Source organism: Onychostruthus taczanowskii, unplaced genomic scaffold (genome assembly GCF_017590055.1).
Source record: "Onychostruthus taczanowskii isolate IOZ18803 unplaced genomic scaffold, ASM1759005v1 scaffold74, whole genome shotgun sequence".
Taxonomy (NCBI): domain Eukaryota; kingdom Metazoa; phylum Chordata; class Aves; order Passeriformes; family Passeridae; genus Onychostruthus; species Onychostruthus taczanowskii.
This window is the reverse complement of record NW_024505229.1, coordinates 3,480,193-3,506,162: the sequence shown is the minus strand read 5'-3', so window position 1 is coordinate 3,506,162 and position 25,970 is coordinate 3,480,193. Positions and strand designations below refer to the sequence as shown.

The window sequence follows — 25,970 nt, the reverse complement described above, 5'->3', positions numbered from 1 at the left end:
ACTTTGGTCTGGGCTGGCCACCCCCACCCCCAGAGCCGCTCAGTGGCTCCTACTCAGGGACAGTGGGGGACAGACAGGTGCTGGTATGTGCTGGTTGTTCCCCCTGCAGCTCCAGCAACGTCTGGGCCCTCGTTTTGTTTCTTCCTGGTGAGTCCTTGCCCTTCCTGGGCTCCCACAACCTCAGCTCTACTGCTGGGGAAAGTCACAGCCACAGCTCTGAACCCCCGGGACACCGAGTCCAAGACACTGCAGCAGGACCCTGTGGCTGGGGAATGAATGTGCAGGCCCTGCAGCCCCTGCCCTGACCCCTCAGCACCCCAGGGGCTGTGGTGCAAGGACAGATATTTCCTCCTACACTCCAGTGCAGGAGGATTCAGTGGAGATGGCCGAGCTCCCCACAGCAGTGCTGGGGACATCCCAGCCTCTGCTCCCTGCAGCATGGACACACAGACAGCAGAGCTCTGGGCAAGCAGCGTGTCCCAAACCAAAATCCAGTGATTTAGGAATTGTAATTAAGGATGGCCAACAATGAAATAATTTTAGGAACATCTGGAGGAAGTTGGACAGTTGACCTAAAGCCAAAAAGCAGAATGCTACTTGCTACAGCTGGGATTTTTTTTTTTTTTCATTTTTATCTAAAGAAGAGCCACCCACAAGCTCAGGGATGATCCCAGGAGAAGCGGGGCAGTGCCAGGCTCTCTGCAGGGCACTTGGTGATGGAGGAGATCCCACGTGACAAAAGAATTGGCACCATCAGGCTGCACCTCCCTGTCCCAGCACTGTGACCCCACTGCCCTCCCTGGCACTCAGGGTGTCCAGCCAGCCCCAAACTGATCCCAAAGCCAGACCTGGGATGTCATCAGATGGAAAAAACTCCTGTCTTCTGCACCCATTGCACCCCCATGGTGCTGCAGGGAGGGTGCCAGTGCCTGTGGGTGCTGGCAGAGCCCCTGCCCAGGGTGGGGAGCACAGGGCAACCCCCCCAGAGCAGCCTCAGCAGTGGGGAGGGATGCTGGAACAGGGGCACCATGGGCTGGGAGCAGAAGAGCCAGATTTTCAGGCTCCTGCCTTTGAACTCCGGGTGCTCCGGGGCACCTCTCTCCTGTGCCTGGAGGCCTGGGAGGTCTGGCCACGGGAGCCTGTGTGCTGGAGGGGCTGAGGGGCCACAAACCACTCTGCATCCCCCTATTGTGCCTCAGTTTCCCCACCTCCAGGGGCATTAGAAATGCTTCCCATGGATCCTCTCCTGCTTTCCAGGCTGCCACACACATCCCTGGTGCTGGGGATGCTGCAGCCTCTGGCCCTGGCCCTACTCCACTCCCTGGCCAGCTCTCTGGGCTCTTTATTTGTTTTTCAGTCTCCGGGTGACTTTTCCTCTGCAGAGACATTCAGCCCTCCCAGGGGAGATGAAGCCAAAACACCTTCCACCCCCACGCTGCTGGCTGGGCTTTGACCCCAGCCCCTGCTCCAGGGTCAGCCTGGTGGATTCCAATCCACCCACAGAGGATGGGTCAGGTGTGGGTGCTGCTCAAAGAAAATCCCAAACCTGGAGGCTTGGGGAGATCTAAAGTCCCTGGGGCTATGGGGTTCAGGCAGGGAGCCGGGATGTGTGTTGGCCTGAATGAAGGGCTCAGGATGAGGATGGAAAAGCTTGCCTTCCCCCTGTGCCTGGGCCTGAAATGCTGACACAGGGATTTGTGTTCTCTTATTGTCCCCTCTCTGCATTGACTGCCTGAATTTCTCCGCAGCTCTGGGGTACCGTGGCCTCTCTGCGGCATCATCAGTGCCCAGGGATGTACCACGGCCAGGGCTGCTGCTTACACACCCTCCTTGATAATTTTCTCTGACAGTTCCTTGCTGGCAGTTGGAAAACAGAAAATATCTATTTACAGGGGGCAAGAGAGTAGAAAAATTGACAAAAAGGAGTCACAGTGAATAAAACTGGTAACTTTGAGAACCCCTGGGCCTGGTCTGGGGCTTGTCCACAGAGGGCACCACACCTGAAGCATGTCCTGTGGAGGGTCCCACCATCCCTGGAGCCCCCTGTGTCCCTTCATGACGCTGGGATGGTGCAGAGCTCCATCTATGCAGTGCTTGGGTCCGGCTCCCAGCCCCCGGCCTGGCCCCCGCCCCTCTGCACCCCAGCCCGGGAGGTCTCGGTAAATGCAGCTCGGGGGATTGGCTGGCCAAGGAGTGGAACCCCCCCAGTGCCTGTTCCTGCAGAGCCAGCGTGAGCCTGGCCCTGCACAGTGAGCAGGCTCCGGCCGTGCCACCGTCCCCAAAGCCACCCAGTGCTGCCCCAGCATGGGGACAGGACCCCGCGGGGGCAGGCTGGGGTGCAGGGGTACAGGCTGGGGTGCAGGGGTACAGACTGGAGTACAGACTGGGGTGCAGGCTGGGGTGCAGACTGGGGTAGAGGGGTGCAGACTGGGATACAGGCTGGGGTGCAGGCTGGGGTGCAGGCTGGGGTGCAGGGTTGCAGACTGGGGTGCAGGCTGGGGTGCAGGGGTACAGGCTGGGGTGCAGGGGTACAGACTGGAGTACAGACTGGGGTGCAGGCTGGGGTGCAGACTGGGGTAGAGGGGTGCAGACTGGGATACAGGCTGGGGTACAGGCTGGGGTGCAGGCTGGGGTGCAGGGTTGCAGACTGGGGTGCAGGCTGGGGTGCAGGGGTACAGGCTGGGGTGCAGGCTGGGGTGCAGGCTGCCTGGCCCGGGCAATAAGGACACCGCGCTCCGTGGTTCCCACGCGGCCGGGAAATCTGCAGCAGGATCCGCAGCGCCTCCGGCCCCGGGCTGGGCTCAGGCTCCGGCTTGCGGAGCGCGCTGCTGGCTCCGGGCGCTGCTGTCTGCGCTGCCTGTCGGGGCAGGGCCATCCCTCCCCGCTGCACAGCCACAGCGCTGCTCCCGCGTCACCGGCACCCAAACCACCGTGGGAATCCCTGGGGACACGGGCACAGCGGGACTGCTGATCAGGGAGCCTCGGGGTGCTAGTGCGGGGCTTTGGAGCCCGACGGGGATGCTGGTTTAGGGATCATGACTAGCAAAGCTCTGTGCAGGATCTGTGCTCTCCCGTGCCCTGTGGGGTCCCACAAATCGAAGCAACACCAGGGTAAGAAGCTGAAAGTCCTGTTAAGTGTTTTGGTACATGGAATTGGGATCCCCCAGCATTCCCCAACATCCCAAGGACATCCCAGGGTGAGACAAGCAAATCGAAGCAACACCAGGGTAAGAAGCTGAAAGTCCTGTTAAGTGTTTTGGTACACGGAATTGGGATACCCAGCATTCCCCAACATCCCAAGAATATCCCAGGGTGAGACAAGTAGCACGACTGTGTCACCAAACCATTGTTTCAGTGCCCTACTGAGGGGTCCTTGCTGCAGCAGCAGCTTTCCAGCCCCTTTTTAAAACTGGGACCCAGCCACATCCATCTGTCCCAGTGTCACTGTCACACAGGCAGAGCTCCCTGTGGCACAGATCCTTCGGGCACTGCCTCATCCATCCCCTGTCCTGCAGGAGAGGCCTGGGGTCCCCACCAGTGCACCAAGGTCCTGCACACTTTAGCTGAATGAAGGGTGGTGGGACCCCAGGCAGGGATGTCACCTCCTGCCTTGTCTGAAGTGCCAGGTGATGGCCCTGCTGATGTCCTCTGGCCGGCTGTGCCAAGGGGAGGTGGCTGTGCCAGCCCAGCTCTTGTGGTGCCTCTGTCCTGCCCCGGCAAGGGGGGAGCCAGCGCCAGCACCGGCCTCCCCGGGGCCACTGTCCTCATCCCCGGGCTGCGCAGCGGCGACCTCACTTGCCCGCAGGGATCCCGTTCTCCCCAGCACCCGCCGAGCTGAGGGCCATCTCCATCCGACTCCTGGGAAGCTGCGATTCCCTGGGCTGTCCCACCGGGGCTGTGTCCAGCTGCACCACTGCAGAGAGAAGGCTCCTGTCACCCACTCGGCCAGCGCTGGGACATGGGGCATCGTGAAGGGACTAGGGCCAGACACCATCCCCACCCCACCCCACGTGCAGGATAGCAAAGAGCCCTGTATCCCCCAGGCCACCCCAGACAGAGGGAGGATGTTAGAAAGTCCCTGTCCAGGAATACAGAGAGACCAAACCCATGGGGCGTCCCAGCCAGTGCAGGGGCACACGGGAACATCAACCTGCAGACCCACCCCAGTCCACGGGACCCCCTTCGTGATTCCCCAGACCACTGAGGGAGGGGAACCTGTGGCCAGGGACCTCATCCTGGGCCGGGTCCTGCTCCCTGAGCCGCGGTGACTGCGGTACCTGCTCGGCAGCTGTGCCGGGCGCGCACCTCCTGCATCGCCTGCTGGTTCTTGAAGCGCACGAGCCCCATGGTGATCTCAGCGTTCCAGCCCGGGTCCTCCTGGGCGCAGCGGAAGTCGATCTCGAGGCTGTCGTCCATCACCACCGTGAAGTAAATGTGCCGCTCCTTCCACTCCACGCACTCCACGGCCTTCATGCGGGCGAAGCTCAGCTCCTTGCGCCGCGAGCCCTTGGGCTCAAAGAGCTGCAGCCCCTTCTCCGTCAGCAGGCACCGCTTCTTCTTCCAGAGCTGCAGCAGCCCCCCGCTCCGCTTCTCCAGCACCCCCTCCCTCAGCACCTTCTCGGGGGTCATCACTGCTGCTCGGCCCCCGGGATCCTCAGCACCCTGCGCCGGCCCAGCCGGGCATTACCCGCCGGGGGAATTCCAGCCGAGCTCCCCGGGGCCGGGACCCGCGGTGGCCGTGCTGCCGCCGGGGACTCGCCGCCCTGCGCTCCGGCTCTCAGAGGGGGTGAGCCGCGGGGTGCCCCATTCCGGCCGCCAGCCCCGTGCCGGGCTCCGCTCCCTGCCCGAGCCGCGTGTGGGATCCGCGCTCGCAGGAGCTGTCGCTACTTGCCCGGCCGCTCTCCCACTCGCATTCCTGCCGCCTCGCCTGGCCCCTCCTGCTCTCAGGCTCCCTTCACGCCCAGGCGAAGCCCGACCAGGCCCGGCGCAGCCCCGCTTCACCCGGGAGGAGCTTTTGGGGTGCCCGAGGGCAGGCGCAGCCTCAGGACCTTCGTGTGAACGGGCAGGGTGTGGGATGGGGCTGCATGGCAGCGGTGCAGGGTGTGGGATGGGGCAGGGCTTGGGGACTTCTGCACGACAGCCCGGGGTGCAGGAACAGATGTTGGAGGTGCAAGAGCAGCTCTTGGGGGGTGCAGCACCAGCTGTTGGGGGCACAGGGCTATAGGGTGCAGTGCTGCTGGGGACAGTGGGCTGTGGGACACAGGGCCAGCTGGGCAAGGGGCTCTATGTAGCCAGGCAGGGCTAGAGAGTGCAGTGCCACTGGGCAAGGGGGGCTGGGGTTGCAGTGCCAGCCAAGAAGGCACAATGGGCTGCAGTGCAAGGGTGCAGTGGGGTGCAATGCCAGCTGGGACAGTAGGCTGTGCCTGCAGCACCAGCCAGGCACAGCTCTGGGGACCCCAAGTGCAGCCCAGGAGGAGAGACAAAAGCAGAGAACAGACAGCAGCAATGGGGACAACTCCTGACAGCCACCCACCCCCCCAGCCACTCACCCAAGGGTGCTGGGCCACCCCTCAGTACACAGAGCTCCCATCCCTCAAAGGCCCTGAGACGGGGGTTTGAAGCCCCCAGGCTGTCCCACAGCAAGGAGCAGCATTGCCCAGCCCCGTGTGACCTGTACAGGGGGAAGGAGCCGTGGAGCGGGGCCGGGGCAGCGCAGCCCGGTCCTCCTGCCTGATCCTCCCCTCCCTGCAGCCAAACACCGTCTCCCTTCCAGCCCGTCTCGTTCCCGGCCACCGCAGCACCGTCTGTTCCTGTGCCAGCGCCTGGCACCGAGGGTTCCCCAGGCCGGGCCGGGCTGCCGAGGGGCACATCTGGGCACTTGTGCGGGCCCCGGGCTGCCAGGGCGGGTGACGGTCACAGATGGCTGGGCAGCTGAATGTGCCCCTGCAAACGCTGAGAGAGTGGGTCCTTCACCCGGGTGAGGTCTGCAATGGGAAGAAATCCCCCCGGGATTGTGCCGGGGTCACTGACGGGGGCTGGATCAGCCCCTGGCTCCCTGGCACGCAGTCGCTGTCCCAGCGCCCACCCTGCTCATGCACCCCTCGCGGACCCCAGCCCCGCAGAGCCCCCGGCTGGGGTCCCCTCCTGCCCCAGCCCCTCCATCACTGCCGGGCCCTGCCGGGGGCTTTGCCGGCAGCCGCCGTGGCCAGGGGGCAAGTCTGCAGCGCTGATGAGATGCACCTCATTATCCCTCATTAAGAGGGCAGGGCGGCTGGCAGAGCCAGGAACTGGTTCGTGCTCCCTGGGGCCAGCCTCGCCACGCTGGCAGAGATCCCGGGTGTCCCGGGAGACCCGGGCTCCTGACGTCAGGCGGCCCCGGAGGTCACCCTGAGCACCCCAGCGCTTCGGAAGGAGCAGAGCAGCGTGGGTTCCCCCACCAAGGCTGATTTCCCACACACCGGTAACGCTCAGCTCCAGGGATGCCGAGCCCTGGGAGCTCGGGGGGGAGTAGTTTTGAGACTGTCACTGTTCTGGTAAGCTGGGATGTGCGTGGGCAGTTCTGGCTCACTATCCAGTTACAGCTCCATCCTCACAGCCTGGGGGAGAGCCAAGGGCTACCAACCCCTACCTGAGACCCCCACCCCTCTGCTCACTGCAGTCACTGCTTCTCCAGGCACCACCCACCAAGGGAAGGTGATGGTCCCACAGCCCTGGGTGTGAAGGAACTTTGACAACATCCTTCTCCACTCCTGTCACCCCAGCTGTCCATTCCCAGACACACCAGGAGCAGGGCTCTCACCCTACCTCGCTGCCCTGGGGACATGGCACCTCCTGCCCTGCAGCAAACCCTGCAGGACTTGCTGTGCCAGGCTGTGGGTGAGCCAAGGGCTCTACTCCATGGGCTGCCCATGGCTCATCCCATCCACACAGGGCCTTCAGGGCAGATCACAGGGCTGCCGGGCTCAGCCCTGCCCCAATGTGACATCCCCACAGAGCTGGGTGACAGGGTGACATCCCCTCCCACAGCCCCGCTGGCCATAGGGCTTGGAGGCTCCAGTCTGACCCCTCAAGTGGAGGCATCACCAGGAGGCTCCAGGGTGCTTGGCCACAAGCCAGTCCCTGGTTTGTCCCTTCAGGGCAGGTTTGGGTGCCACAGCCCCTTTCCCAGGCTGCAGCCCCCCAAGGGTGGGAGCTGCCGGGCACAGCGTGGCTCTGCTGCCTCAAGGGGCAGCTGGACAACACCTGGGCACAGGTGAGCAGACACAGCCGGCTGGGCCCTGCCATGCTCGCTGATCAGCAGAGGGTAGCATGGATGGAGCTGTCCCACTGCAACTTGGGCAGGAGATGCCCAAAAACACCTCCAGTCCCACGCTGCTTCTCCTGGACCATGTCCCACCACCTCCTCCAGCCCCCCTCATGCCTCTGTTGGGATGTGCAGCCCCCGTGATCCCATCCTGGTGTCCCCATGGTGGTTTCTGTCACTCTCTAAGCCACTCTGAGTGACCAGTGCAGGGTCAGCAGGTGTGTGGCACCCAGGGCAAACCCTCAGGGCACAGTCCCTGTCGTGGGACATAGTTTACCTAGGACCTTTGGGGCTGGGAGCTCAGCAGAGACCCACTAGGCAGGAGAAAAGAGGACTTGGGGAGGCTGAACTTCAATTTTCCACTGTCTATAGAAAGGTTGTGGAGACAGGACCCTGCCTGGCAAAAGGACACAAGACACCAGGCACAGGGGCACAACAGGACAACCAGGGATTCACAGAACCATTAATGTTGGAAAAGCCCTCCCAGGTCACAAGATCATCCATTCCAACCACTCCTCCAGCAGTGCCACGATCACCACTAACCCAGGTCCCCACATGCCACATCCCACAGGTCTTTTGAACACCCCCAGGGATGGTGACTCCACCCCTGCCCTGGGCAGCTGTGCCAGGGCCTGACCATCCTTTCAGTGATGAAACAACCCTTTCAAGGTTGTGTGGCACAATGCTGTGACAAGATCCACAGTGGTGGGACCTCCATCCTCAGAGGGTTCCTGTACCTGAGTGGACACAAAATGCTCTGATCAACCTGACCTTTGGAACCCTGCCTTAAGCAGGACATTGCAGTCAAGGCTTCTGCTGGTCCTTTCTAACCTACATCTTTCCATGGCCCTCCAAAAACAAATCCAGCATTTTCTCCTGGCTTTGACCAGGCTTCCAGTAGTATTGGCCTCTCTGGGGTCCATCCCGTGTGAAATGTCACTATCTCATAGAACCACCAACTGGTTTGGGTTGAAAGGTTAAGAACCACCCAGTTCCACCCTCTGCCACGCGGAGGGACACCTTCCACTAGCCCAGGTTGCTCCAAGCCCTGTCCAGCCTGGCCTTGGACACTTCCAGGGATCCAGAGGCAGCCACAGCTTCTCTGGGCCTTGTGCCAGGGCCTCAGCACCCTCACAGCCAAGAATTCCTTCCCAATATCCCATCTAACCCTGCCCTCTGCCAGTGGGAAGTCAATCCCCCTTGTCCTGTCCCTCCAGGCCCTTGTCTTAAGTCCCTCTCCAGCTCTCCTGGAGCCCCTTTAGGCACTAGAAGGGGCTCTGAGGTCTCCCTGGAGATTTCTCCAGGTGACATCCCCAGCTCTGCCAGCCTGGCTCCAGAGCAGAGGGGCTCCTGCTCCTCCCCCCTTTCTGACAGAATCTCTACAGCTGCATGAGGAAGGGACTAAATAATCATTGTAGCTTTACTGACCAACCAGCACTGCCTGGGCACGATCCCATCTGGGGCACATCCAGCTGAGATGTCACAGCAGCAGCACAGCATCCCCTGCATGCTCACAGAGAAGGCAGTGGCTTCCTGACCCCTCCATCCCTGCAGCAGCCCCACCTCACACCTCTGCAGCAGCTTCCTGACCCCCCATCTCTGCAGGAGCTTCCAGAACCAGCCCCCTCCCCGCCACACCTCCGTGGTGGAGCAGCAGGGCCTCTGCCAAGCGAGGCAGGCAGGTTTGGGTCTCCACACCAGGCTGGTAGCTGAGCCTGCTGTGCAGCAGCTCCCAGACCTACCAGAGCCTGGGCCACCAGACTCCTCATCCCGGCCACCACACAGCCCAGACCAGGGGGTCCTGCTAGAATCTAGAGGGGGGAAGCTTTCGGAGATGGTGAAGACTCAACTCCCCCTCTCCATAAACACCATGCAAAACTGAGGGTGTGATGAACAGGAGAAAGCACTGAGGCTGATAAAGGAGCCCCAGTCCTGCCTCAAAAAAAGGATTTCTGCCTCTGTTGTGCTTCTCAGAACACACCCCATCTCATTTGCTCAACCACAATGTTTATAACTTTAAAAGCCCCAGAACTCAATTGTCTGTGGAGTCCCTAAGCTGCAGCGAGGCTGATCCGAGTCTGTCCCACCAGTCTAACAGGAGAATCACAGAAATGGAGTGAAGAGTTTAGATGGAAACCAATTAAACCTGGGCAGCTGCCAAACTAGAGGCTTAATGATCCACAAGCTGCTAAAAAAGCAGGGAGTAGGTGAAAAGCTGTTAATTACTTGGCACTGCTGGGCACGCCTGCTTGGAGAGGTGCCACCTAAAAGCACTGATAGGGGTTTTGAGAACGTGAGCACACCCCAGAAGGGCTGTCCCTGGCCTCCCAGCATCAACCTCTGCTTTTGGAATAGTTATCCCCATTCCTGGAAGTCTTCAATGACAGCGCTTGGAGCATCCTGGGCTAGTGGAAGGTGGAACAGGATGAGCTTTAGGGTCTCCTCCAATCCAAAGCATTCCATGGTGATTCTTGGTGGGAGCAGAGGGGGAGCCCATCCCAGCCGAGCTGCAGAGCTCAGCTGGCCACAGCTGGGCCGCGTCAAACTGCACCGACACATTCCCGCCATTGGGCTTTAATTCCAAGCCAGGACTGCAGACACTTCCCCAGCCCCGGGCACCCGGTGCCCTCCCTCAGCCCCAGACAGGAGTCAGCGGCAGGGCCAGGCCCGGTGAGCTCTGATGTCTCTGATGTTTTATTGCTTGCTCGGTGTCACGCTGAGCACGCGGCCGGCGGGACGGGCAACGCGGAGCAGGACTTGGGCACCGGGGCCTCTCTGCAGTGGGAGGGAGCGGCCCCCCTGTGCCACCTGCCCCAGCAGGACCCCACAGGGACAATGCTGGGACCCCCTGGCTCTGGGGAGCGCCGGGGCAGGGCAGGAGGGGCTGGTGCTGCAAAGCAGCGGTGGCTGGGGGTGACAGTGGGGCACTCGCTGCGGCGTGGGGCGGGCGGGCGGCACAGGACGAGCCCCGGGCGAGCGCAGGCTCAGCCCTGGGGCTCACTGTGAGTGGATCAGTGCCCCGGCGCCCTGCCCGAAGCCAAAGCCCTTGGGACCGAAGTTCTTGGCGTAACAACCTGCAGAGGACGGAAGGGAGACACAGGTGAGGCTGGCACAGGAGCGGGTCCTGCCCAAGGGGCACACCCTGCCTGGACAGGACAAGGTTTGCCAGATTTGTTGGGCAAACAGAGGCCCTGGCGCAGCAGGAAATTCTCCAGCTCTGTGGCTGGCACAGTCCGTCCCTGAAAGCAGCTGCTGGGCCACCCCTTCCCCAGCTTCAACCCCTCCGGGTCCCTGCACAGGGATCTTCACTCCCACCCCTCAGAACCCAGGACAAGCCAGCAGGGAAGGTGGGGCTCACCTTTGCAGTAGATCTCCCCATCTTTGTCTGCCAGGGTGGTGGACTCCAAGCTTTTGCCACACTTGGCACAGCGGAAGCAGGACTTGTGCCAGGACTGTGGGACAGGAGCAGAGCCCGGTCAGACCCCAGGGACAGGACAGCCAGGCTCTGGTACCAACCAGGCTCCCTGCTCTACTTCTGATCCAAAGGGGCTGGCAAAGAGCTCTGAACGGGATAAAAGCTTTTCCCTGGAAAGCACTCCCAGCCCCACAGGGAAAATACAGAGAGGATCTTAAAGGCCTCTTCCAACCTAGAAATTCTGTGATTCTGTGTGAAACATCAGGTGTGGGCATTGCTCCTGTGCTCATCTTGTTTTGGAGACCTTTTGCTGACACTCTAAGTCATTTGTGCAGTAATTTCTGCAATAATTTGTAAGGAGAAATCCCCCCCTCTTTGGGGACTGCCCTTTCTTAACCAGCGAGATAAGAAACCCCCATCATCCAGCTGAGACCCACGACTGGGTGGCAGCAGGGATGGGACAACTGCCCCACACAACAACAGCTCCAAGGAAGGCAGCAAACAGAGAGGAAAAATGCCAAAACTAGACAGTGTTTAAAAATAACCCCCCATGGTTCCAGCAGTCCCCTGGAGATAAATGAGCTCACAGCCTTCAGGCAGACCTTAAGTAGCCAAAGCTGCTCACCGAGGAATTTAAACAAACACTTGGGAAAACATGAAACCTTTTTTGGAAGAAAATGTGAAATTCACAGGCTGGAGGAGGAGGTATTGGATGGAGTCATCCAGCAAACATTAGCACATGAAATACATGTTCTGGAATCCTCTCTGGGTCTACTTTAAAGTAATTGCTTCACCAACTTCGGTTCTCAGTAAACATTGGGACCAGAAGCTGACCAGGAAGCCCAGATCATGGTTTTAAGGGTAAATTCAGCTTCTGACCCTGGGCTCACCCTCAACGTGTCCATCACAAGCCAGCTGGGGGGTGATGATGCTGAGGGGCCCTTTCTGTTGACCCCTCTCCTTGTTCTGGGGACACAGGACAAGCACAAAGCCCCAGGACGACAGAGCCCAGCCAGGTCAGGGAGTGAAACCTCATCACTAGTGAGGCTGTCCCAGCATGGCCACCCTGTCCCCATGGCACAAAGGCCAGCAGCCTGGCCTGGTGTCCCTGACAAGCTCTGCATGTGCCTGACCTCATGGGGAGGGCAGCTCCAGGCAGGGACCTCATCTGGGGTCCCAGGGCTGGCAGGGCAGAAGGGGTCCCCAGGCCTTGCACAGGAGCTGGGCTGGGACACGGTCACAGCTCAGGGTGCAAAGAACCCTGGTGAAGGAATGACCTTGGCACAGGGAGTGCCAGGGCTGTGATAGTGACCTCCACACAAAACCCTGAGCTGACTCAGCCACCACCAGAACAGCCCCAGGAACATTCACCAAACCCATGCCCACAGCTCCAGCACCCTGCCCAACCTGTGGCCAGTGCTGACCACTGGAATTCATTGCCTTCCCCAAATCCTGGCCACAGCGTCCTGGCCTGTGGCACAGAGGGGACAAAGAGGCACTTTTCAGTTAACAGGGACACTGGCCATGGCACATGTCACTGCTCACCCTCCCAGCACATCCACAGCAGGATGTCCACTGTGGCCTCTGCTGACCAGGGCCATAAATATTTAAGATAACATGTCTTTCTCCCCCATCTACAAGTCTGTGAGAGCGCTGCAGCCTGCACAACCTGGCTTCCAGACATGCCAAGATTTCCCTTTGGTGTCAGGCTTCCAGGTGAACATGGCCATTGGACCCAAGCCCAGCCCTGGCTGAGGGCAGGTCCAGACCCTCTCCAAAGGTGTCCCTGCCATGCAGCACCCTGTGCCCCGTGCCCACCATCCCCTCTTACCTTCCCAGCTCCAATGACCTTCTCAGCCGCGTACACGGCCTGGCCACAGCGGGGGCACCCGTCAGCTCCTCCCACCTTCTGGGCCATCCTGGCTGCATTGGGGTTCAGGGGTCGGTGGGGCTGGCCCCTGTGGGTGGCAGGGAGCTCACAGTCAGGGATGCAAGGTGGAGCAGGGAAGAACTACGGGATTCCAAATCCCAGCCCAGTTTTTAAGGGAACTTCAGAACAGTGAGCTCCATGGAAAGTTCAGCCTGGGAGGGGGTGGGCAGTGTGCTCATGCAATGGGGACATGTCCCATCCCATCCCACCCGCCAAACAGGGTTCAGTGGGATTCCCTGGAAGGGCAGAGGGGCCAGGCAGCCCATGGACACTGCTGGGAGCACAGCACAGGCTGCACCACAGCCAAGCACCCCAGGACAGGTGTGGGGAGAAGGTGCCCACAGCCCCAAGTGCCAAAAACAAGGCTCAAACTCACTCTTCATATTTGATTCCCAGGGACTCGCCCTTGTCCGTGCTCAGGGTCCCTGCTCCCTGCCCGTAGCCGTAGCCCTTGGGGCCGTACTTCTTCCCGTAGCAGGACTTGCAGTAGATCTCCTCACCGTGCACGGCCACAGTGGTGCTGTCCAAATTCTTCTTACAGACCACTAGAACAGAGGGGAGGGTGTGGCATCAGCCTGCTCCACCAGGGCTCACTAATTAGCTGGGGAAAACAAGCCCTCACAGGGACAGCAGAGCTCAGCTTTCAAGGAGCAGGGAAAGCCTCAGCAGCATCCAGCTGCAGGGAGCACATGCAAACCAGGCAGATAAGGATCACAACAAGAGCAGTGTCTGGCTTTAAAAGGAAGCAACCACCAAAGCCAACAGGGTGATACCAAGGGAAGGGAAGGAAAGCTGTCTTAACCCTCTGGGTGCTGCTCTCCTGCAGCTGCACTTAAACCAGGGGGTGAATTTTCCCTATGAATCACTGCAGGAGTCTCAGGCCTGGGGATAGATGTCCTGGCCCCGCACCTTGTTCACTGCAAATCCATAGCAGGAAGCACTTGGGGCAAGGAAACGTGAGCAAATGTGGTTTTCCTGGTGTTTGGATGGACCAAGAGCCATCCATGAGCAGCCCTGTGGCCATTGCCACACTCAAGGCACTGCAAGGGCACAGTCACCTCTCCAGAGCTCAAAGGCTCACCTGACACCTCAGCCCTGGGTTTGGGGGTGTGCATGGGGGGGTCTCAGGTGAGGAACACTAACTCAGCCGGTGTTTGAGCCCCTGAGGGGTCAATGTGGGATGTAAGATGGGACAGGAGGAGATGGCAGCCAGGCTCAGGGGGCATGCTGAGCTCACCCAGAGCTTGAGCTTGGTGCTGGGCTCAGACCTGCTCTTCATTTTTAGGTTTCCATAGAATCACAAACTGGTTTGGGTTTGAAGGGACCTTCAATTCAGATTATCCGATTTCAGCCCTCTGCCATGGATACTTTCCACTATCCCAGGTTGTTGCAAGCCCTGTCCAACCTGGTGTTGAACACTTCCAAGGATGGATCAGCCACAGCTTCTCTGGGAAGCAATGCTCCACCACCCTCTGAGTAAAGAGTTACTTCCTTATATCTAATCTAACTTTCTTCCTTATATCTAATCTAGATTGCTTCTCATTAAGTTTTAAAACATCCCCCATTACCCAGTCATTATCTGCCTGTGTATAAAGTCACTCTCCCTCTCTTTTATAAACCCCCATAAGGTCCTGGAAGCACCAGCTCTTGCCCCAGCTGCCCCGTTCCTTCCCAGCCCTCCCTGAGATGCTCTGCCCAGCCAGCAGGAGGCCACCAGCACCCAAACTCCAGGTGATGCCCAGTGCCCACGTGCCCCGTGCAGGATCCCACTCCTAGGGCAGAGTCTGCAGCGCTGGCAGCCAGCCCCAAACAGATCCGGCTGCAGCTGCCACAGCTTCCCCATCCTGCTTTCCACGCCTTAAATGTCGAGGCTTCCAGCAGCTTCTTGGCCAGCAGAGCAGTTTCTTGGCCTTTCCCAATATCACAGGAATGCAAACAGAGCAGAGTTCTCCCCTTGGAGCAGCACAAACAGAGCAGGGGCAGAAGGCAGCCCTTCCATGACTAAATACAGCCAGGAGAACCCTGTGTGCCTCTGCTGGGACAAGGAGGAGGAAAGGGAAGCATCTCCTGCCATCTAAGGAGGCTCTGGCTGAGTCCTCTCCTGGCTACATGCTCCCACCACAGCAGGAGCTGGGGATGGAGAACAGATCCCAGCTGGGAGAGACCAGAGCAGATAACTGGTTCCAAAGCTGCTCCTGGGGTCTCTCCATTGCCCTGGAGTGACACTGCTCAGCCAGACCATCAGAAAGGAATTTGGGCACTTTCACTGGTATTTCAAAGGGTTTTTCGTGAGCTTTGTCCTGGGGCAGCAGTGAATGGTCTTGGTGGGATATGGATGGATTTAGAGCTTCAGCCCAACTTTTCACAGTCCCTCATCTGTACTCAGAGAGCTTTGAGAGGCAACAGAAAAAAATTTTACCCAGCCCCCGGGTTTGTGCATTGCAGGAATTCCAGTGCACAGCACTCAGGAGTTAAGGACCCTTTGTTTTTCTAAGAGCAGCTGAGCTGCTCGGCAAAACAATTAGACAAGAGCTGCCTCTGCTTTCCAAGGCCATGGGGCTCATTCCAGCTCATTTCTGCTGCACTACCCAGACAGCTGGATCACAGCCAGGAGTCAATCACCAAGTTGCTCCCTGAGCTCTAATGCACTGTGGTAGGCTTGGCTCCTTTTAGATGATGTTTTTGGCAGATCTGGTTGAAGTATTTGTTATTCTCCCTAAAGATAATAGTTTCAAGTTCCTTGATGGGACCTACATGCAGCACTGGGGAACAGGTTGGGAATGCAGGAGCTCGGGAGCACCACCCACAGCCTGTGGCACGGACTGGGAACAGTGGGCAGCAGGGTGGGCTGGCACATGAGCCACAGCCTGACAGGGGAGCCACAGCCAGGACAGGCAGAGCTGCTGGGTACATGTGGAGTGGCATAACAAATGCCTGCAAAGCGCAGGGACAGCAGCCCTGAGCCCAGGACCACTCCCTGGGCACTTGTTTCCATGATCACACACAGGGGACCTTCTTCCCCACTCTGGCTGTGTGTTCCCTCCTGGAAGAAATGCCTTTAGCCTCATTTCGTGGCTCCTGGAGCCCTGCCCTGCTCTCTGAATGCCAGCATCCCATGGCAGCAGCTTTCTCTGGCAAACCAGCTGTGTGCACAAGGGGTGAGAGCAACATTCCCCACCCTCCTTATCTGAGGCCAAAGAATAAACAGGACTTCCTTCTGCAGAGCAGCTGCCATACAAACCCAGCCTGTCACCCTCATCCTGCCCAGGAAAAGCCTCAACAACTCCCCTGCTGAGCCCTACCAGCTGAAGCAAGTTTGCAGCCTGGAAACTCCCACAAATGGGAGCTCCTGGCTGGGTCTCTGCAGGGAGCACAGACCCAGCAGCAGCCTCCCTCTGCCCTGTCCCATCTGGAGCCAGCTGTATGTGCTGTGCCCCAGGCAGGCCAGGTGGACACAGGCACATCACAGGGATCATTCCATGATGCCTCTGGAGTTTTCCTGCTAGAAGAGATCAGTTCCAGAGTGTGCCTTGTTTCCAGATCCACCTGTGCTTGCTGTCCCTATGGAAAAGATCCCAACTGCGCTCATTGCTGTGACAGGATGGTGAGACTGGGACCAGGGCACTGGGACCAGCTGAGATCCCAACTGCGCTCATTGCTGTGACAGGATGGTGAGACTGGGACCAGCTGGGGAAACATGAAACCTCTGTGGGGCCCTGCTGCAAGGCCACCCTGGAGATGCACTTCTGCTGCTCTGTGGCAGATGCAACGTCTCGAGGAGCCATCAGCAGACACAGGCAATGTGTGTGCTCCTGTCCACAAAATTCCAGAGAGGTTTGGGTGGGAAGGGAGCTTAAAACTCATCTTGTCCTACCCCTGTCATGGGCAGGGACACCTTCCACTAGACCAGGCTGCTCCATGCCCCATCTCCTGTAGGCACAGGAGAATAACTGGTTCTGATATGTGACAGTCTCCAGGCACAGAGGACAGTAATCTGGTACCACACAGGCAGAGGTACTGCTCATCTGACACTGCTCATCTTATTAATCAAACATCTTACAGCCCCTCTGGATTCCCCAGGTTTAAGGAGCTGCTCTCAGCGCTGTAACACCACCGGCCCTGGGATCCCCAAAGGCAGGGAAGGGTGTCTGGGGACTTGCAGCAGGATCCCAGCAGTATTTGTAGGACTCTGCAGAGGGGGCAGAGGAAGGGAGCTTGGCACTGGATCACTTGCAGCCAGATTCTGTTCTGCTGTCCTTCCCCAGAGGTGACACTTGGGTCCAAACATACACCAGAGACACCCTCAGTAAGAGTGGATCTGCAGACAGGGTGGGGGTGATGCTTCAGCACTTCTCAGGAGACTTTCCATCAGCACAAGGGCCAGGACAGGACCACATCTCCTTCCCATCATCCCTTCAGGCATGAGGAGATTCGATGCCAGCTCCCCAGGCTCAACCACCTTTTAGTGTGGCAAAGCCACTGGGAAGGCTAAAGCCAGCCCCACCTCCAAGCATTGTATGGGATGTGGCACCTCCTGCCACCACTGCTGGGAGAGGCCCTGTCTCATGCTTAACATCTGGACACAGAGCAGAGGACCCAGCCTGGCCTTTCCCTGGAGGAGGGATGGACTAAGTCTTTGCGTGGGTGCTGGCTGAGGTCAGCCGCGACAACCTGGGCAGCCAACGTGTCCTGGGATGATCTGTGCCCCTGCCATGCTGGGGTTTGGAGAGATCCTGAGGAGCCCTTGCCCAGGAAGCAGAGAGGGGGTGAGGGAAGGGGTGGTACTCACTGCACAAAAAGCAGGACTTGTGGAAGCTGTTGCCTTCGCACTGCACCTCCTCAGCGAAGTACACGGCCTTCTGGCACACCCCACACTTCTTCCCTCCTCCCCAGTTTGGCATCCTGCAGGGGAAAGCAGAGTCAGGGACAGGGCAGGGCTCTGAGGGGCCGGCATGGGGCAGCCAGAACAGGCCCCGGAGCTCCGCAGCTTTCCCACATCCACACGTGCAGAGAGCAGCCACAGTGTTTGCACACACAGACTGCAGGGCTGCAACAAGCAGAATCATTAGAACTCAGGGACCCAGCAGATAGCAGTGCCCGTGCCTCCCAGAGACCCCTGGTCCTGTCTGCCAGGAGCAGGAGAAATCCCTCTCTTGCAGCCGTGAGACCTCACAGCTCCTCAGTGCCAGGAAAAGGGAGGAAGCAGCACAATGCTGGGAGAGAGCACCCACAGAGTTACCCAGGCACCTCCTCAGGTCACAGCCCTCCTGCCACCCCATGCCATGGTCAGGGTGACTGTGACTGAGCCTTGGTGCTGGACAGCTGCCACAGCCCTGGACACAGTCCCAGCTTCTCCTCCCTGACCAACTTTTCCATCTCAGGCACGGCAGGGCAGGGGACAGTAAGGGCTGCCCGAGGGCACGAGCTGACCCCTGACACCACTGAACCCCAGGCTCTGGCACATGTCCCACAGCACCATCAGCTGCTGTGTGACCAGCCCCTCCCAGGCACTCCCTGTGCTCTGGGGTCTCAGTCTCCTCCAGAACTGCAGGCAGTCATGGAGCCTGGAGAATCTGAAATCAAGAAGTGAGTGCAGGGCAAAGACCTGAGCACCAGCCTAAGCCACCATCTAGCTCCTCAGCAGGCTATAAATGCTTCTATTTCTCTTCTCATTCTTAAACTGTGTCTGATGAGATGCCATCAAGAGGCCCCTAGATTTGCAGATAACCCCAAAATACTGTGAGTTGGTTACCCGAGCAGCAGAGCTCCAGCCCAGAGGGGCCTTGACACTGGTGAAGACCAGGTCAACATAAACTGAGACATTCACACAACAAAGTCCTGCAAGGAGATTCTGAGGGAACCAGGCTAATTGAGTGTGGCCAAGTGAAAGCTAAGGAGGATCAAACAGCAGGGGTTGCTACAAGGACAATAAAACACTTTTTGGAGGGGTCCAATGGCCCAAATGGCCTCTACAAACAAGGTCAATAGGCACAAGCTACAGCTGAAGAGGTCTCCAGGGGCCTCTTTCCATCAATACCTCTGTAATTCCCCAGCCTGCTCCCATCTGGGGACAGGCAGCAGAAGTCACCATGTGCTTCCTGACCCCTGAACATCTAAAGCAGGGCAGGGGTCCCCAAAACCAAACCCCATTTTCAGAGTACAAGATCTGCCAGGTGTGTAGGATCTTGTCACCTCCCTAAGTTCAGCTGCGTGGAGATGAGGAAGGGACCTGGGTCTGCTGGGGCACACCAGAAGCCTTGGAACCCCCACCATGCAGCAGATCCTGGGTCACCTCAGGTAGCTGAAGCCCCATCCCTGGGCCTCCAATCCCAGTGGCTCTCCCAGCTGGGGAGGTGGGTGCTAAACCCAGCAGGACTGGGGGCGGTACAAGCATCAACAGAGATGGGGAATCATGAAGGGCACAGCAGCACAGCTAGATCCCTGCACCTCCCAGGCCATGGGGAAGTCAAGATCTTCCCTGTGTCAGAGTATTTGGTCAGGAAAAGGGAAACTGATCCCAGCCCTGGTTACCAGGGAAGGGGTCAGAACTGACTTGCTGACCCCACTTTGTCCTGGCCACATCTCCCAGATGCCTAGAGGGTCTCAGTGCAGGACAGACGGACAGAGAAGGGGAGGAGCAGGGGCTGGAGGGGCTGTGCTGTCTCCCGGGATGCTGTGTGCTGTGTTTGGGGTGTGATCACAGCAGCTGGGAAGTCTCTTTTGGAAAGGCCCTGCAGGCTGAGCTTCCTTCCCACTGTGCCAAACCCCTCCCTTTCAGCCTCATTCTTCCAGTCCCAGCCTTTGGATTGCCTTAAAAGGACACAGGCTGTTTCTCTTCAGAGCCTGTTCTTTCCCCTCCATCAGGAGGACGGCATTATCCGTTTCAGGAGTTTCCTTGGAGGGCAGAAACATCCAGCAGCACCCCCTGAGCCCTGCATGGCATGGGAGCCCACCAGCCCCTGCAGCCCCTGTGCCAGATCCCACGTCAGACATGACACATCCCTGGCTACAATTCTTCTAGGTCCCCCACCCCTTTCCAACCACCACAGCTGGCAGACCCCATCTCTGGGATTCCTCAGCCCTGGTTTTGGGGGCAGCCTCTTGCCAGCCCTCCCTGCTCCAGAGGACTCCACAAGTGCATCCCGTGGTTTGGGACCAGCTGCTGCCCCTTGCCTCCACAGCACATTTTGTTCCCCTCTGAGCAGCAGCAGTGAAGGAAGAGGTTTTGTTTGTCCTGAACATCAGGGCTACCCTGCTCAAACCAAGAGATCAGCAGTGAGGACACCTTCTCCTGAGCTGCCTGGAAGCCTAAGGGAGGAGAAAAACTGCTTCTGTGTGAACCTCACCTGGCATTTGCCACAAGAGGAGTCCCAGCCCTTTTGCTGCTGCTGATTTTCCTCAATCCACCATGGGAAGGGTGTAGGTGCCTCCACTCAGTTTAAATTATGCCAGGTGATTTGAGCAGGTGACTCTCACCATGAAGCACAAACACAGCCCCAGCAAAACCACATCCCAGCAAAACCTCCTGGCACACACCAGAATTGATTTTCTGAGGGGAGAGACCATGGAAATTATTTTGTCCTGGGGGATCCATGTGAGGGCTCACAGCCAGACACAGAGAAAACCTAAGATAAGATTTAAATTACTGTGAATTCCCTGTTAGTCCATAACATGCCCCACCACATGCTGTGGGCCCAGCAAGCCACACAGAGACCAAATTTGTGCTACAGGCTTTCATCAGCAGCAAAAAAAGGAGTAGGAAAACCCTGCTTTGGGCACATGTACCTGACCAGCCAAGTCCTCACAACTGCCATTCAGACAGATCCATCCTCCCAATTCCCTAAGTAATGGCCACTTAAGATATGTCAGAGTGTTTACAATCCCTTCATCCTTATTTTCAGAATACTTTGCATATTTTGCCCAATTGCAACACTTGGTGACCACAGTCACACTTCTCCAAGTCACTCTGGGCGCCATCCAAAATGAGGAACAGGAGGTGACAATCCTACAGCCAATGACCTCACTGAGCACAGGCAAGAGGCTGCCAAAAAAACCCAAGATTATTCTCCTTCCTCCTGCAGCTCCACAACTCCCAACAAACATATCCAGAGCCCTACAAACACCACTCCCAGTGCCAAGCAGGGCTTGGCCCTGGAACCACTCCACTATCCACCACAGATAAGGAAAGAGGCCTCCAAACCAAGATCCCATCCTTTAGCAGCAGCTGCACTGTGGGGAGCACAGACAAGGGGAGGCTTGTGTAGAACCACCTAAGGCTGACACTTGCTGGAGATTAACCCTAGGTCCAGAGTCTCATGTTGCAGCAGTCCAGCTCTCCAGCAAAGACCAGCTTGGACGGAGCTTGGAGCAATCAGAGGTAGTGGAAGTGGCCCCTGCCTATGGCAGGGGGTGGCACTGGGTAACCTTCGAGGTCCTTCCAACCCTGCCCTGTCTGTGGCTCTATGAAATCCGGGCTCAGACTCACGTACATTTCAGAGGTGCTGTGTTGTACCAGTCTGGGAGCAGCGTAACAACCAGGCATAAACCAGTATGGAACCAGTATGTACCGGTGCTCTGGGATGTGATCACTGGCTGTAAGAGGAAGCAGTGGGCTGATGCAGCCAGCAGGCAGCAGAAACACAGTCATCCTCTTTTTCAAGTGGGTTGAAAGGTCAGCGTGCTCCTGTCACTGCCCTCAAAGCTGACACCCTCCACCCTGCCATCCTGAGAGCAGCTGGGTGGGAACTGCTGCAGCTGGAGCAGCGCCTGTGGCTGTGTGGATGCAGCTCCACAGCCATGGAAGTACCCAGGGTAAGGCAGGTCCTAGCTGTCCTCTGAGGAACATCCCTGCAGCCACCAAGATGTCAGCTCAACCATCCAACCTTCTGCAATAGCAAAACAGCCTCTTCCCGTGTCTGTGCCCTGCTAAAATCCTAGAGTAGTTAATTGCAGAGCAATCACTTTGTGTTTGGAGGAACAGCAGACTCATACTTACCCATACAAAAAGTTCCTTTTTTCCAAATGAGAGCATTAAAACAAGTGAATGACAGAAGAGCACCATCAGTGCTGCACAAATTCACTCCTAAGCACGTTCACAGCAGTCCAGGCAGAATTAATCCATGCCCTGGCAAAGGGAAGAGTCAAAGGGGAGGAAGCCACAGCAGGAGCCCCAAACCCAGGGATCTGAGTAGTGCCTTCCAGTTTAGAGAGCAGCTGGCATGGCCATAAAGTAGGCAGAAATGTGAAGCAAGAGGGTCCCACACAGATGAGAGGTGGGCAGAGAGGAACCAGCTCCCAGGGACAGACCAGGGAACATCCCCTGGGAAAGCCCTGGGACATGGCACCAGGGGTTCAGCATCGGGACCTGCAGTCAGACCCATGGGGGACTCTGCCCCAGGCACACAGGAACTGTCACAGAGCAGCTTCCCCATCACCTGGGCACAGGTGGGAATAGCTCCACAAGGGGAAAGCTAGAACTGTCCCCTTGTCCCCTGCTGTGTCATGAGCTGGCAGGAGCAGTGATGTGAGCAGACTCTGGACCACCAACAGTGTAAACAAGGATAAATGAAGGTCATGTGTGACCCAGTGATGTTGAACTGGTGAGCAAGAGAATGGGGACCTGAGGCTGGTGAGCTCAAAGACATGGAAAACCACTGGGAATTACCAGGGAGAAATCACAGAACTGCCCCAAGAGATGCAGCTGGATCACATCAGACACCTCTGAGGGCTTTGCTGGGATAGGAGGAAAGGAAGTCAAGAGACTCTGAGCTCGAGAGTGATGCTCACATGTGGCTCATCTACTCTATGACTCCAAGAGCAGTCAGGCTTGACTCCAGCAGCAATCAAATGATTCTGCCACCAAGGCAGCCTCAGGCTGGCTTTGCAGAGCAGGGGCCTGAGAGAGGCCAGCACAGAGCTGAGCCACTGGCGCAGCCACGGGCCTCTGCCTGTGCACACAGCTCCCAAGCTTGGCTTACAAAGAATTCACAGAATTCACAGAATCATTCCGGTTGGAAGAGACCTTCAAGATCATCGAGTCCAACCCAGCCCCAACACCTCAACTAAACCATGGCACTGAGTGCCACATCCAGTCTCTTTTTAAACACATCCAGGGATGGTGACTCCCTGGAATGGCAGGCCATTCCACTACTTGATCATAAAAAACTTTTTCCTAATATCCAACCTCTTGGCACAGCTTAAGACTGTGTCTCCTTGGAAGCAGGGTCCTCCATGAAAATCCCAACTTGATCCAGAACAAAAGCAACAGCATTTTCAGGGGTGCTAAGAAAAGCTCCTGACTCCCACAGGGATCAAGATCCATCACTGGACTGAGCCCACTTGGGCTTCCCCAAGCCCTGAAATGCCCCAGTTGGTCACATCCTCCCCGCTTGGTGCTGCCTTGCAGGAGCAGGGAGCTGAGCTCAGATGCTCTCAGGCAGCTCCCAGACACTGCCATCCTGCCTGGAGAGCTCCTGATCCAGGGGACAGCAGAGGCTGGCACAGAGCCCGTGACCCACTGGAGCAGCACAGCCCTGAGCTGTCTGTGCAGCAGCGGCCCTGAGCTCCTTGGGAAGGGCTGAATCCTCCCCAGAGCCCACTTTGCCAGCCTCACCCCCAGCAGAATAACTGAACATCCTGAGCTGGAATTGATCCACAAGTATCACATCCAACCCCTGCCGCTGCACAGACACCCCAACAATCCCACCCTGGGCATCCCTGGCAGCGCTGTCCAAACACTCCTGGAGCTCTGACAGCCTCGGGGCCGTGCCCATTCCCTGGGGAGCCTGGGCAGTGCCCAGCACCCTCTGGGGGAAGAACCCTTCCCTGATATCCAGCCTAAATCTCCCCTGACACAGATCCAGCCCATCCCTGGGGTCCTGTCCCATCTCACAGAGAGCAGAAATCGGAGCTGTCCCCCTGCTGCCCCTCGGGAGGAAGCTGCAGACCCCAGGGAGCTCTGACCTCAGACTCCTCTGCTCCAGCAGGAACAGACCAAATGACCACAGTTGCTCCTTGCAGGGCCTCTCCTCTCACCCTTCCCCAAGCTGTAGAGCCAGGAGGAGCAGCCTCACCCCTCACACTATTTTAGCACTGGCCCTTTCTCAGGCAGGGAGAGACAGAAGATTTGATGCAGGGACTTGGTAGAATCCGGTGCTTTTGCCCAGTGCTCCTGAACCGCCTCCCACGGGCTGAGGGCTCTGAGGTTGAAAAGCAGCACCTGGAGCTGTGCTCGAGCCCGTGCCCAGCCTGGTGCCCAACACTGCAAATCTCCTCTGCGAACCGACCTGAGCCCACACTGATCTGCCCCGGGCTCCCTGGAAATTAGCTTCAGAGTTCAGTCGATCTGATGCAAGAGCTTTGGCTTCCGCATCCCGCCATGTGCGCGGCTGCTCCGGCACCGGGAGCGGCCTCAGGGGGTCCCACCGCTCCCGTGCCCACCCCGCGGGCACACGGCGGGGCCGTGCCCCTCCCCAGCCCCGCGTCTCCCCCGCTGCGGCCCGCCGGGCCGGGGGCGGCGCGGATGGGGCATCCTCAGGGGATGGAGGAGGGATAGAGGCAGCTCCGGGCTGGCGGAGCGGCAGCCCCGGGCACGGGAGGGGAGGCGGCTCCGCTGCGCTCGGCGGGACCCGGCGGCCGCCTCCGTCCAGCACCCACCTGCGGCCGGGCGGGGGACGGTGTCGGGGTCGGTGTTAAATCCGGCGTCGGTGTCAAATCCGGGGTCGGTGCCGGCGTCGGGGTCGGTGTCAAAGCCGGGGTCGGTGTGGGGCTCGGTGTCGGTGCCGCTGTCGGTGTCGGTGCCGCGCTGGGGCCGGCGCCGCTCGGCGCTTTTGTCGCTGGCGGGGCAGGGCGGGTCGCGGGGCGGCGGCGGCACTGATGTCACGGGCTGGGGGGGGCCGCACGGCCGGACAGCCCCGGCACCTCCTGACGCTGCCCGGGAGCCGCATCCCACCACCAGGGGAAGGATCCTCCGGGGCCATAAGAGCCCCAGGCTGCTTCCCAGGCGGAGGGAGCACTTCCCAGATGTTTCGGCGCTATTTTGTTCTGCTGAACGTTTTCCTCTAAATTAAAATAGACGTTGCAGGACTGTGGGCTTCCAGCTCAGGAAGGATGTGGAGCTGCTGGAGCGAGCCCAGAGGAGACCACAGAGCTGCTCTGAGGGCCGGAGCCCCCCTCTGCTCTGGAGCCCCTCTGGGAGAGCTGGGGGTGTTTATGTGGAGAAGAGGATTCTCCAGGGAGGCCTTATTGTAACTTTTCCACAGATAAAAAGGAGTTTATAAGATTTCAGCAAGAATTGTTTTACAATATGGGTGGTAATGCCCTGACACAGGTTGCCCAGAGCAGCTGTGGCTGCCCCATCCCTGGAAGTGTCAAAGGCTAGGTTGGATGGGGCTTGGAATAACCTGGGGTAGTGGAAGGTGTCCCTGGCAGGACAGGTGGGACAACATGGGCTTTGAGGTCTCTTCCAACCCAGCCTAGGCTGGGATTATGAGTCTCTCATAACAAATTGCAGAGCAGGGGATGAGGAGAGACTTTCTGGGAATGGCTCCCATGGGAACCCACCACAACAGTGCTGCTCTGGGTGCAGACACATGGGGTGGAGAAAAATGCACAGCCCCAAACTGCATGGGAAAGGCTGCAGAGGTGTTGGGAAACACTCCCAGCACAGCTGGAGGACAGGTGGGAGTCTGGCTCCCTGTGAAGGGAGAGCTCTGAGAAGCAAAGAGGCCAAAGCGGTGCAGGAGCAGAGACACTGGTGCCCTTCCCTGATGTCCCACACCCTCTGTACCCTCACATGTGTCCCTCTGAGTCCAAACACTCCCAGAACAGCCTACAGAAAGTGTGGCTGCAGGGCTGCAAAGCTGCTTTTCCCTTTTCCTGCATGTTTCTATGCCAGGGCAGTACAGGAGCCCAGGAAGGCCCAGGACCTTGTGATGAACAATTCCAAGGCTCCAGGGGATGCTGTTTACACCCTGAAAGGCCAAGGGTGATCCATGTGTAGGCCCTGCAGCCTGAGCCACCCTGAATGCTCTTTCTGGTTGCTGCTCTGTGCTCAGAACCCTGGCAGGACCCCACATCCCAGCTGGAGTTTGGCTGTCCCCTCACGTGCTCATCCCTGTTGGATTTGCAGCTTGCTGGGGTGTGAACTCCCGTTCTCCGTCCCCTTGGGAAACAGTGTCCTGAATCTGTCCCCCTGTGGCACTCCCCCTGAGCCTGTGGAGGAGGGCAGGGATGGGAGTGGGACACCCTACCTGATCTCAGCAAACCCACACAGGGTCAGCAGTCAGGTGGCACCAGACAAGGAAAGGATCTTCCCTTTCTTA

General features: G+C 58.5%; 2 protein-coding genes across 3 annotated transcripts; both read right to left on the bottom strand.

Moving 5' to 3' along the window:
• Positions 1 to 3,260: 3,260 nt before the first annotated feature.
• PHLDA3 (pleckstrin homology like domain family A member 3) lies at positions 3,261 to 8,418 on the bottom strand. 2 transcript variants are annotated; one of them, XM_041422753.1, is made up of 2 exons: positions 4,306 to 8,418; positions 3,261 to 3,913 (listed from the first exon to the last, which is right to left on the bottom strand). In XM_041422753.1, exons 1-2 carry the CDS (start codon positions 4,627 to 4,629, stop codon positions 3,599 to 3,601), a joined length of 639 nt encoding a protein of 212 aa, XP_041278687.1. In that variant the 5' UTR covers positions 4,630 to 8,418; the 3' UTR covers positions 3,261 to 3,598. The 2 variants fall into 2 exon arrangements, with proteins under 2 accessions (XP_041278687.1, XP_041278688.1); XM_041422754.1 differs by having other exon boundaries at positions 3,658 to 3,913; positions 4,278 to 8,418.
• A 1,561-nt stretch (positions 8,419 to 9,979) lies between these two features.
• On the bottom strand, positions 9,980 to 24,458 carry CSRP1 (cysteine and glycine rich protein 1). The gene is made up of 6 exons (XM_041422737.1): positions 24,304 to 24,458; positions 17,438 to 17,550; positions 13,025 to 13,193; positions 12,550 to 12,676; positions 10,662 to 10,755; positions 9,980 to 10,377 (listed from the first exon to the last, which is right to left on the bottom strand). The coding sequence occupies exons 2-6, from the start codon at positions 17,547 to 17,549 to the stop codon at positions 10,301 to 10,303; spliced, it is 579 nt and encodes a 192-aa protein (XP_041278671.1). The 5' UTR covers position 17,550; positions 24,304 to 24,458; the 3' UTR covers positions 9,980 to 10,300.
• Positions 24,459 to 25,970: the final 1,512 nt, after the last annotated feature.